Below are 13156 nucleotides of genomic sequence, written 5' to 3' on the forward strand. Positions count from 1 at the left end.
TGCAGAAACAGGCGAGTGGAGCTTAGCGGGCACAGTTCAGAGAGCTTGAGTGGTCCATCACACCAGGGTTTACTCAGGTGACTTTCAAATACTGTTGTGCTTGTCTAAAATTTCTGACATTTATTGTGTCAGCCTGTGAATAAACAACACCTTCCTGGTAGTTACTCCGGGTTACTCCTGATGGTTGACTCAGTTCCAACATCAGAACCATTGATACTCACACGCAAAAGTTGGTCATGATTATCTATGTATAACGCAAGTAAAACTTGGGCAAGTACTCTGTCTTTGCAGACATCTGGACTGACTAAAATGTTCTGTTCTGTCAGACGTGTGAGAGGAATGGTTGAAACGCCTCCTGTGTACACTACATCTTTGGCTTATTGTCACCTCTATTTTAGGGCTGCAACAAACAGTTCTTTACATTGTCAAGTTATCTGTTCATTGTTTTTTTCTGTAAAATAAATTTGATTTGGTGGCTGCAGGACAAACGACGTAGTTTTAAACTAAGCTAAATGAAGTTAAAGGCTTTTAGGGAAAGTTACATGTGACAGTAATGCAATGAGTATTTCTTTATGGAGTTAGAACCTACCTCATATGACAATACGGTTGTAATCTAGATTATAGCAGTTGTCAGTTCATTTTCTGCCAGTTGACCAACAGATTAATGAGCTATATTTAAGCGCATCTCCGCCTAGTTTACCTTTACCACTGCACATCCTTCTCACACCCCACCACTCCGACTCTCGCACTCTGAAATCAACCCTCCACGGGGGTCTCAATATCCAGGTCACCTGCCTAGTCAGTCACACTATACGCTGGATCTCTGAGGACCTGACTGCAAACTGCCACACAGCACTGGACCCCTCTCATTTAGACATGGGGGCTTCCCAGCAGGGTGTCTTTGTACACAGCAGGCACAGCACCCTGGGACAGCCTGTGACGGGCCTGTTTCCATCTGGGCCCGGGGCTTTATCAGAACCACCTGCCTGTGGGGGTCAACCCTATCTCAAACATCTCTTTTCCCTCCTGAGGAAGAAGAAAAATCATTTAGGCTGTTTCCTGTTGACCTGCATGCCATCACTGAGGCCTTTTTCTGAGTGTGTGAATTTTTGTGTGTTTTATTTCCCCTGTGTGTGTGTGTGTGTGTGTGTGTGTGTGTGTGTGTGTGTGTCCATGTGTATGCTTGATTTTAGTCAGTTCTCTGTACTTGGTTTGCAGTTGGTTAAACTGGGGATTAAGTCTTTAATAAAGGATTCAGATTGAGGTTTGGCATGAGTATGAGGGAATGGTTTTGGTTCAGTATGAGGGAATGAATGCAGTCAAAACAAGCTCTTTGTAACCAGTGATACACCAGGGTAAAACTCAAAAATGCCTCTATTCATTAGCTTCTGCCAAACACAGCAGTGTCTCCATCATCACAAACACATGCTATGCACTGTGAAGACCATTTTAGATTCAAGATTCAAGAGTCTCTATTGTCATTATGTGAACATAAGAAGATTTTGCAGAGACTCCCAGTTTGAAGGCACACAAAAATATATAAACAAATATCACAAATACTAAAAAAGATTTATGAAAATATAAACACAAAGTAGTAAGTAAGTAATAAGGAGCAGAGTGTTTTTGAATAGTGAAGATACAAAAGTTCTTAAACCAAATAGTTTTTTGTGGGAAGTGTGCAAAATCATGAAAAAACATGATAAACATGAAAAAACATGATAAATACCTTGGGTTTGAATATAATATTGAAAACACCTACATTGGATACGCTGTATGTCTGATATTTTCATTCTGTGTGGAGTTACTTCTAATTTCATTTTGATTTCATTTCACTTTGCTCTTATATTTTAAAGTTGTATGTTTTTTAAAGATTGAAATGTAAGCAGAAAATAATGTTTACAACATTTTATGGGATTAAATTAAATGTTAGGCTGATGTGAGACACTTTTATATTTTAAATACAAGTCAGTATAACATTTGACATAAGTGCTGTGATCATTCAGTATTCTAGTTCAAAGCCGCCAGTATTCTTGGTATGCATCATACATCATTCATTGGTACCTGGAAGAAAATATCTCAGAATTTTGTTTCATCATTGTTGTTAAAAATCATTTTCTATGTTTCTATATGTATAGCTTACCTGGTTTGGAGACTGAGAGGTACGTGAGGCGTCCTGCATTGAGGAAGCTGTGAAGCTCTCTCCAGATCTCCTTTTCTGGTCTTCCACTGGTCTGTCAACTTCAAACCTGTTCTAAATTTACTTCTCCCTGTGTCCATCTTTCTCCTATTCAGAGAGAGAGAGAGAAAAAAAGAACTGATTGTGACAACCGTATGTAGCTGTCAGGGGGGAGGCTCAGAAAAGAACTCAAATGCACGACTCCAGGACACAGGGATAAAAGGCAAAGGCTAGTTTTTAATACAAACAGTGTCGGTACATGGGAAGGCAGTCCAAAATCAGGCAGAGGTATCCAAATCAAGAGGCAAAAGGCAAAAACCGTAAGGAGAACAAACCAGGTCAAAAACACACAAGGAGTAAACACAAGGAACAAATGCTGGAATGCTTGACACTACGGACAAAGACGATCTGGCACAGACAAAGGGGAAGACAAGACTTAAATACACTAGGGGGCAGGAAGAACAATTAAACACAGGTGAAACCCATAAAGGCGGGGCAGGTAATCAGAATAGGAGGGAAAACACTAGAGGGCAGGAAGTGAATTTAGAGCTAAACAGGCAGAAAAAGATTTCAGAATAAGACATGAATCAAACATGAAAGGCAACACAAGGAAACAGAGTCATCAGACCAGACTTAAGGGGTCAGCTGGTCATGGTTCAGTACTAAATACTTTTTTTTCTCTTTTTCATGCCCTAATTGTGTCATGACCAAGAAAACATTAGTTATTGTTATCATTCTTATTATTTTGGGGGATCTCGACATTACCCAAACTGTCTTCTTGTGATGATTTCATAAAAACATGATTCTGATGCTGTAATTTAATCTGTTTTTAATCAGCAGACAGAAGACAATCACTGCCACAGACTCCCTCTCAAAACTGAAACAGTTTCGTCCAAAGATCACAAGCCAACGACGTGTGTCATGTTGAGGTTACAAGAAATTAAAGTCATGTCAGTCCGTCAGAAATATTCACTGATCATGAGAGAACCTGGCTTACTGTGTTTCCGCTTCTCTAACCAGCTTTTATTTGAGTAATAATAGTTAAGTCATGGTTAGGAGCTGCTGTATGACATTCATGAATGTTTGTAAATGCAGAAAATGACAAGAGTTCATGTATTTTCTGGCAATTAACACAGTAGACGTATTTATTAGTGCTCATCTTTGCTTCAGAGATCTGTGCTTCTTTGACTGTAAAATCTCTGGCCTCATCACCAGAGTCTGCATGTTTCTTTTTTTAAGCTTGACATCTGTATCATGACTTTATCAATCCTAAAATAGTTTCAAGATGTTCCTTGAAAGAAAAAAAAAAACCCTGGTGTAAGGCGGCTGAAGGTATGTGAAAACCCTTTGCGAAAGAGCAGTGATTTAGTGCTTCAATACACATGTCAGGCGCACTGTAACACCTCCGAAAAGTGGGTCTACGTCTCCTGTCAGCAATAATTTACAGTGAAGATGAGTCAAGCCGAGGAATCTCGAGCATGAGAGAGAAATAAACACAAGAGGGCAATAGTTTACCAGGAATTTTTGATTGGAGCGTCTCATATAAACTCACACTCTGTCATATCAAAACCAGACCCTCAGATCCAAGAAATTAAAACAATATTTTTCCTCTCTTTTGCATATGGTCACTGACCCCCCCTGGGCTGGACTTGCATCCAGTAGAGTTCCCCAGAGAGTGATTCTGAGTCTTTTAAAATGTCTGAAATGTGTTCGAAGAGAAAGATCAATGGCTGAAACAGGGGGATTATGGGATACCCTGCAGTCGGCGTGCTGTCACTCAAAATGGGCTCAAAGAAGCAGATTAGGCACCAGATCTCTCTCATCTCTGTCAGAGGATCTCGTTAAAATACCCGGTCCTGTATCTCCAATCGTTGCAGTTTCATGTTTTACGGCGATCCGGCCGCACTCTGCCATTAATCAATCGATGGGATCGTTTGCATATTTTGTTTCTAATGAAAGACGCCACGATGAAAGGCAGAGAGTGGCTGTTAATCAGGCTCGGCCATTCTTTTCCACTTAAGGACCTGATGGATAGTTTACGGTATAAAAACAGACCTGCTGTGCATTATGTCATACCACCGCTCTGTAGATCCATGTGCACTGCTCCTCTTTACAAATACATCTCCTAATTTAACAGGCCCTAAAGTAAATTTGTGGGGAAGACGGGTGGGGGTGAAGCAGGGGGGCAGGGTGATTTTAAATGCTGCTGGAACAAGAGTGGGGGTGTGTTTCAGACAAATAATGTGAATAATTATTGAAAATAATGTCCAGATAGGTGGAATGGAGCCAAATTATGAAATCATGCGCTTCTCTCCGGTACATCACCCTGCTCATTATTTGAAGTCATGCTTGGAAAAACAGGTGTTTCCAATACTGGGTCGTTGTCTCCACGGTCCCGCAACCCCTTCATTTTCTTATGATGGTTCAGATATGATATTTCATGGCTGGAGCCATACACATGATAGGAGGTGATTGGGGAGAGCCGCTCAGAAGACATCCGTGTAATGGATGCTGATTGGCCTCAGCTAAATCCCCAGCGTCTGTGCCTGTGTAACAAGAGGGGAACCACAAAGCAGGAGGAATGATCCTAAATGCTGCATGTTTTCCCTCTCCTGGAGGTTCAAATGATTACAAGGGGATTTCTCTGTCTCTTTAAACAGGTGCCATATTTATGTGCATCAAGCACAACAGCAGTTGGCACGAGAGCTTTATTCTTCATCCTCGTAATAAACAGAACCAGCAGGAAGAAAATTTGTCTTTTCGGGGTCTTTTTCTTCCAGTTTGGTTTACGATCAGTGCATTGCGTCACCGTTTGAAGCCCATGACTCTGATGTGGAGGACAGCAGATGTGTATGTTTTATACCCGGAGAACACTCTCTTGTGTGATTAATAATCATGTCATTTGTTGTTATTGTAGCTTAGACGCTGTGATTGACTGGTAAGTGAACTCCCACAGTTACCATCTCAAACACTCTTCCAAAGGGCATGTGTGTTTTTTAAAATAATCATTTGTCAGACATTTCCAAGTTAATTAGTAAATAGCTGTGAAATGTAGAACATCCGGTGTGTAAAAGCAGCATTATTTTGTTGATTAACTACCATGACCACTATAATTTGTTTCACCTACATTCTCCAAATGATTTTTTATGAGCAACTCCTGTTTCCACTGAGTTTGGGGAAAAAATCTCCATGGTGAATTACCAATAAAAACATCTTTTCCCATTCTCTTTAGATGGAAAACACAGTATGTTCTTATTATTTGTGGATAATCTTTTCAGGTCTACAGCTAATGAGGAGAAGGGGAAAAAAATCAAAACCATGTACATGAATTAAAATGTTTATTGAGCTTTTTACGTGCTTGGCACCTGTATTTACATTTTTTTAAAATGCCTCAAAAAAAAAAAAAAAGAATTATTTTGCTATTTCCCTTTTTTCACACATTTTTTTTATAACAGATCGGCCTGTAAAATTGTTTATATTGCTCAGCACTTAAATACACATCTCTACAACACACCAAAAAAAATTTTTAATTACTCTGTTTTGCTATTGCTTCTTTTATAACTTTTCACACAACAACCTTTAAGCTTATGTTATTGATTGCATTTGCCATCTTATTTATATATATGCTTAAAAACATAACCCACTCAAAAATAGTGAAGCCATTCCAGTCTGTGAGGGAAAACAGGTTGAAGTTGTGTGGTAGAGTCCTGAACTCTCGTGTACACACCTGCAGGGAGTTTTCAGGATGAAGACAGAGTTCCTCTGTTGGCCAACAGTTCTTTGAATTACTGCGTCCATGTGTTGTATTCATCCTTTCTGGCACATCGACCGGCTGCTACAGTGCCCAGATACTTCACTGCACATACTCCTGCATATATGTAGAGCAGTGAGTCACTCAGTGATCTTGTCCAGTTGTCCCTTTCATTCCGGCCAAAACTTCAGACCATGACGGGCGAACCCCTGACCCCCTGACATTTCTGAAAGGATACAACACAAGTGCTTCATGAAGTAAAAACTCAGTGAAATCACAGTGAAGATTCTTTGGTTACAGGATGTCATGACCGGATGGCCTTTGAGTCCCCAAAAATCAAGAATGAGTCACTTGAAGAGGATTTTGCTACTATTGCACCACTACATATTCACAACTGATAATCCCTTCTGAACCAGAGCACGTGGGCTCCTCCTCATCCTTCATACACTGATCTGAGTTTGTTGTTTCTTTCCTGTCAGAAACAGTAAGAGAGTCCAGTTTCTGTCCCAATTATTCACTTTATTAATACATAGATAATTTAATAATACTTTTACTCCCTCTATATTGCTTTGGACGTGGCGGAGAGTCTTTAAAAACAAAAAAACATGAGATGATACCCTTTTCTGAAAGGTTTGTTTTGTACCTCAGTACATTACACCAAACCAGGTTCATAGATTAGAGATTTGCTTTTCAGCTGAAAGACTTTAGAGACGTGGAGGACTGTGAGGTTCAATCTCAGTTTCTACACCATGTGCATGGACATCTGAGAGGAGGAGCCATACTGACGACCGTCACAGGAGCTGCTTCCCTGCTGGCCACTGGTGGTGTTGCCGATCATGTGCATAGTGTCCATGCTTCCGTTGGACAGATACTGGCGCTCAGCAAAGGCCCCGGCAGGAGAGGAGGAGCAGAGCAAACCTCCCTGTGGCTTCTCAGGGCTGGTGGCCAGGCGAGGAGAGGTGGGGAAGTTGTATCCGTACAGGTTGTAAGGGTTGTGCAGGGAGAAAGCGTTGTAGGAGCCCTGCTGCACGTGGTGGTGGCTCCCGCTGAACATGTGGGCGGAAGAAGGGGAGGATCCGGATGTGGAGGATGAGGCAGAGCTGGAGCTGCCTCCGGCCTGCATCACGTACTGAAGCTGTGAGGCTGGGAAGGAGCCGAGCTGACCGCTGTAGGCATCCATCTTGCCTCCAGTGCCGCTGCCGCTACCGCCACCAGTCAGGGAGGCATGAGTGCTACCCTGCATGCCAGCAGCAATCAAGGAGGAAGTCCTCTGTGGCAGGAAGGATTCAGAGGGCTGAGCAGAGGCTACAGCACCCCCTGCGGCCTGGAGGCGGCCATAGGAACTGTCAGCCAGGCCACCGTAGCCCTGCAGGGCCGCCATGTTGCTGCGAGCGCAGGCTGGGTACTCAGACAGGCCCAGGTTGCAGAGTTGACTTTCCCTGCAGCCCACATTGAAGGTGTTGGGAGCAAGGTGGAAGGTCGGCGGGGAGCAGGAGGGGGACAGGAGGTGTGCCGCACCAGAAGGGGAGGGGGTTCCTGTGCTGGAGGTGGTGGGCGAAGTGCCTGTGCTTCCACCTGGAAAACACACAAATATAGACCGAATGATATACGATGACATTTTATAAGTGCGTTTATCTTAGTCAAGAGTCAGTTCCAAGACCAGATCCAGTTGAGTTTGAATCAGGATCACTGCAAAAATGCAAATTATACTTAAAATACTTTCAGCAGACCTCTGAAAATAAAAACTTTACTGTGAAACTGTAACTTGTTTGACTGTGAATATGATCCACTGAGGTGTTGTGTTGATGGGGAGAATCATCCAACAGTGGACGAGACACAAACAAGCCAAAAAAAAAAACAGCCCACGCCATTGTGTAAAAGAAACTGAAAAAGAAAAAGAAAAAAATTATGCATAAAATTAAACATTTAATTGAGCATTTTCTCGTGTTTGTTCAGGTCATGATTGAAGTGTTTATGATGGATTATCGTGAATCAGATAGTTATTTTTAATCAACCATAAACAAACTGGAACATGTGTGGTTCTTGTGGTTTATTGTATTAGAGTGAATATAAGTGATAAGATCTCTTTACTTATTTATTTAACATAACAGAGCTAAGAAAAGTGGTGTTTGGCTGCCATATTTTATGTTATGTCCACAACCCTTTTTTTTTCCTAGAAAATTTGATATGATGGGAAAGTGACATGAATCCCTGCCTGTCCACCTCTGACCTCCCTGTGAAGGGTAGCAAGAAACAAACAGGATTTCCCTGTGGGGAGGTATTAGTCTCTCATTTCCAGACCTCCACATCCTTTCTACCCTGTGGCAGTGAAGGAGAAATGTGTTCTTAAAAATCCTGGAATGTGTAAAAGACAGATTTTTTTTTTTCTAAATGTATTACTCCACAAAATGAATCTTGTTTTTGTACTGATTCTTCACCTTCAAAGTTCAAGCATGTCATGCTTGTCTCATTCTTCATAAAGAGCAGAGAGAAGCAAAACGCAGTAGTAATTGCTAATGGGAACATTTCCCACTGGTGCACATGCACCGAGTCAGAGTAATAAAGTAAGCAGTAAACTAAATTTCGAATTCACCTGTCACCAGTCTAATATACAACCTTGTTGATCCACGTGGACTTTTTCAAAATCCTATCCTTAAACTAATTGCAGACTACTCTTTGAACCTGTGCTGGATATGAGATCATGAGCCATATCATAAAATATATCGCTGGTATGTGGAGATGAATATGGATTCAGTTTTGACCACGTCTGGTCAACAGAGCTGCCCCACATCCCCAGTGCTTTCCTCAATAAAAAGCCACAAGCTTTGAGTTTAGATATGTACCATACCAATTCAGCAGAAAGGGGAAAAAGGGAGACTATATATATATATAAATGTGTATATACACAGATGACAGATTAAAAAAAAAAACATTGGCACAGATTGTATCCACCCTTTCATAGTGAAATGATAGCTGTGGGATGTCAATCGCATATTTCTCTATTAATGAGAATTTGGCCAGGGTTCATCTTGCTGTTGGAGAAATTCAGTTTGAAACCTGAATGAGGAGGAGGCATAACTAAATAATCCAGGACTCGCTTGGCTGGGGTTCTGATTTTGCACCATATGCCTTCAATAACATTGCTGCAGCGCTCTGCTCTGCTCTGCTCTGCTCTGCTCGGCTCGAGGAGATGAGGGGAGCTTGCAGGGGGAGGGAGAGAGAGAAAGGAAGAAAGAAAGGTAGATATATATATATGAGGAAAAAGAGAGAGAAGGGAAGAGGGGGACAATAGTTTGGTGATGTCATGTTTTCCTCTGGTTCGAAGGGCTGAAGGTGCTTCAGTGGAATAGATGATCACTTGAAGGGAAAAGGGCGTCTTTAAGAACAAAGCCACACAGTCACATATACAGTCACTTCACACGTATGCTACAACAGTGTCCTCACAGGGTGACACAGGGTTCACTGGCGGCGCAAGGACTTTAATTAAATCCTAATCACTCTGGAGGAGTTTAATGATAACAAACACATGTCCGCCTGCTCAGACAAAATACGGAGCGTCACGTCATGCCGACCTCAAGAGGTAACCGAGGTAGGGTCAGCGAGGAAACAGAGTTACGTTAAGGCGGCGAGGCCCTTGATCTGAGCCATGACTAAGATCTTGTGCCGGTGCTGGACCTGATACAAAGGGAGGTGGCCCGACTGATGCTGACTCGTGTCGTGAAGCCATCCAAAAGCCACAGGGTTTGTTTAACGATTTTATTTTCAAGGGCTGCACGAGATGTGAAAAGTTCAGCAGACGCAGGCCGATCTGCCAGAGGAGCAGCGTATGGCCAAGCTCAAATGAAGGACAACCATAGCTGATGCAGTGTGTGGTGAGATATACAAGGAAAATATGCAGAGGGAGAGGTTCAGGTTGGGACAACACATGCACCGATGTCATGCTAATAACCGCCGCACACTACCCTGTGTTGGTTATATTAACTTTACTGCTTATAAAAAAGAAATCATTTTGAAGAAAGTTAGACGTGATAATGAATCACAAGAATAACAGCGAAAACGTTAAGAGTGTGTTTACTCAATCACAAAAAAAAAACATTGATCCGAGTTCCAAAAAGTGTTAACAAGAGTGAATCAACGCCAACGAGTATTACGTGTCAGCAAAGTGGTTCTCAAAGTGTCTGAGGATTCAGATCACGTGCAAAAGGAGAAATGGTTTAATTTCACTATTCAGCAGTTCACTGGAAAAGATCCCAGTCAGTGATTATTTGAATCATGGGTTTCAGTTTACATTAGTTTCTTCGTTTCACGAGCTGACTGTGCCTCAGGAATGAAGATTTTCTCATATGATTTCTGTTGGGGCAGAACAGCTGATCAGATGGGGTCAGTGGGTTTTAATTTGTCTGAGTAGAAAAGGTCAGAGGACAGTAAGTGAGCCAATTCTACCATAAAAAAAGCATATTTAACACTTTAACCCTAACAAATGTTATGAGCTCCTTGTATGTCTAGTGTATGTCAGATGGAGGACTCAGTCCCCAAAATAAAAAAAAATAAGGGATTCTTAAAGTTGCCAAGTTTTGCCTCCCTTAGACAGAAATACCAAGTAGAAATCCATCAAGTCATCAGTCAAGTGGAGACACAGAGACCAGTTTCTACTTTGTAGGTAAGGGATCTGATCCTGAAATTTTAGCTTGAACAAAATAAATCTAATGTCCACAAAAAAAAATTCAGTAAGAAAGACAATAAGGACTGAAGGGGAATTTGAAGTGCTGCTTCCTCCTGTACAGGCAAACATTGGGCAGTTACACACCTTGTTGTTTCTGCATGTTGGTGAAGTCTTCAAACGTAAGGGTCCTCACAGGGGGTCTCCAGAAAGCATAAGTCTCCATGATCGCCTCCAGGCCAGTCCTGACAGAGAGGAAGAAAAAATTTCAGAGCACAGAAAAAGAAGAATATAAAAACAAATGGGAAATGGGACAATAACGGCCTCTGCAAATACATGTTGACCAGACGACACAAACACAAAGAGAGAGAGAATGTTTGGTGTAGAGTAAGATTAAGAGGCAAGAATTTAATATTATTGGTCTTGGAATGGATTTAGATTTTTGAGATTTTCTTGTTAGTTTTTTTTTTAAGCGTTCCATGTCCTGGCTCTGTGATCTGCTAATTCCCTACACGCCTGATCACCAGTAGCTGTTCTAAAATCTCGACTTGTCACCAGACCCTTGGCTGTTCAGGCCCCTCAGCTTTCCCCACGCTCTCAAATAAGCAAAGGCAGTGTCATCAGGTCTGATATGTTATATTTCTTCAAAGCACATTGTCTTAAGGTATGTATCAGTTGTTTTCTGTTTCTGTTACACCTGCACATTTTAATTCAGTTAAATACAACTGTCCTCTGCCACACATTCTACTTATATGATGCCTATAATGTTCAGGGTTTTCTCACACTGTCACAGAGGTATTAGCTCAACTCTATTTTCAGTTTTAGCTTTGAGGTCATATTTAGTGATGGGGTTATTCTGGACTGCATTACATTCAGAGGTGAATTTAATGTATGTATGTAAACAGGGGGAACAAAAAATTAGAACCACCTCTCAATTTAACAAGTCTGGTACAACACCACCTTTAACTGACCTCAGTAATAAATATGTAATTCAATTTACACATTTCAAAGTCAACAAAAAGTGAACATTACAAATAGAGCAGAGCTGTTCTGTTGAATTGCAATGGATTGCACAGGTGTATCTAATAAAGTGGCCACTAAGTGTACTTTATAATGTTTCTGAAGAAGTGCTATGAAAACAAAAGCTATTTTTAAATTAATAGTCATAAAATATAAGACTTGTGCAGGTGTGTGTGTGTGAGAGAGTAACTAATACATGCCTGGAAAAGGAGACTGATGGATTTGGTTGAGAGACAGAGAGTAAGATCAAAAATATTGAAAAGATTAGTTGAACAGAGACGGGAAGTGATACTCATTAATATCTGTGTGTGTGAATGAGTGAGAGAAAGAGAAGGAGAGAGGAAGAGGGAGGTTGGTGGTCAATGAGTCAGACTCAATGAGAGAGTATCATGAAGAAGAGAGGGAGAGGGAGAGAGGGCGGGAGAAACTGGAGTCCTGCTCGGAGGAAACTGGAGCCATTAAAAAGGAGCAGATTTTTACTGTGCACATAAATCTGGGTGACGTTTCATCTTGAATCTGTACACGGTTCTCCTTCCTGCTTGATTTACTTCCCTGCATGCCGCTCGGCCCCCGTCCCGGGGAAACCAGCGCCCATCGCCGCTCGGCATGTTATTTTAGGGCCACTAACTCCCTGGCCGCGGCAGCTCGTTAGTGCGCCATGCTAATCGGCCCGGCCCTCGCCATCACTGCACTCATTCATGCAGTCACACTGCTGCGGGACCAAAACCCAACAAATGAGCTGTATCCCTCCGCTAGGCCATAAAGCCCGGTCACCAGACACAACTGACGACACCACCATAACTAAGAGCTTTGGAGAGTTCAACATTAAGATGCTATTGAGAAACTCAGAAAAAGAAGTCAGTGCTTAATTTGAGAAGTAGCAGTGAAGGTTCGCCCTTTCTATTAATTTTGAATTTCCCCTCAGTGTGGAATTAGCTGGTAATGTTCCACCAGTTTCTATGTTTGCAGCTTCTTGTTTCCAACACTTACAGTCAAGTTGCTCCTGTTGCCTTCCACTTCTGTTCTTTGGCCGATTTGACTGTGAATTATTACAGGTTGATAAATTTTAAATTTACTTAAATAAGATAAATGGTTGTCAGCCAACATTTGCATTCTATTTTAATTTTAATGTGGTACACTGTGCTCACTTTTTGTTACCTGATAGGCATCTTCTCGTTTTCTTTTGGTGATTACGGTTTAAAATACAAAGATTTTTGAAGATTTCCAGTATTGGAGATCAAACTTAACCACTGCACACTGCTGTCAGACAGGGTGGGAAAATGTTCCCTCTAACTTTTTACCTACTACTTTTTACCTTTTACCTAAAGGAAAATTAATAAAAACATTAAAAACATTAAATAAACAAACATGTAATAACAAAAAGTGGCTGGAGCATGCAGATGAAGCACCTGCAATACAAATAGAGCTCAGTGACAGAGTCATCTTACCTCCCCTCCTCTCCTCCTGAGGATTTATGTTTACAAAATGTGATTCAACTTTTCATGTGAGCTTTGCTGAATGACAGGTAAAACCCACCCTCTCTTTTAAA

General features: G+C 41.5%; 1 protein-coding gene across 2 annotated transcripts in view; it reads right to left on the reverse strand.

Moving 5' to 3' along the window:
- Positions 1-5600: 5600 nt before the first annotated feature.
- The window catches only part of tbx15 (T-box transcription factor 15), a 36759-nt gene continuing 29203 nt past the window's right edge, over positions 5601-13156 (reverse strand). For both annotated transcript variants that reach the window (XM_041057282.1, XM_041057283.1), the window contains exons 7-8: positions 10735-10832; positions 5601-7502 (exon numbers count right to left, since the gene is read on the reverse strand). In XM_041057282.1, coding sequence (XP_040913216.1) covers positions 6670-7502; positions 10735-10832 — 931 coding nt within the window. In that variant the 3' untranslated portion in view covers positions 5601-6669. The remainder of the gene's footprint in view (positions 7503-10734; positions 10833-13156) is intronic.

Source organism: Toxotes jaculatrix, chromosome 15 (genome assembly GCF_017976425.1).
Source record: "Toxotes jaculatrix isolate fToxJac2 chromosome 15, fToxJac2.pri, whole genome shotgun sequence".
Lineage (NCBI taxonomy): Eukaryota > Metazoa > Chordata > Actinopteri > Toxotidae > Toxotes > Toxotes jaculatrix.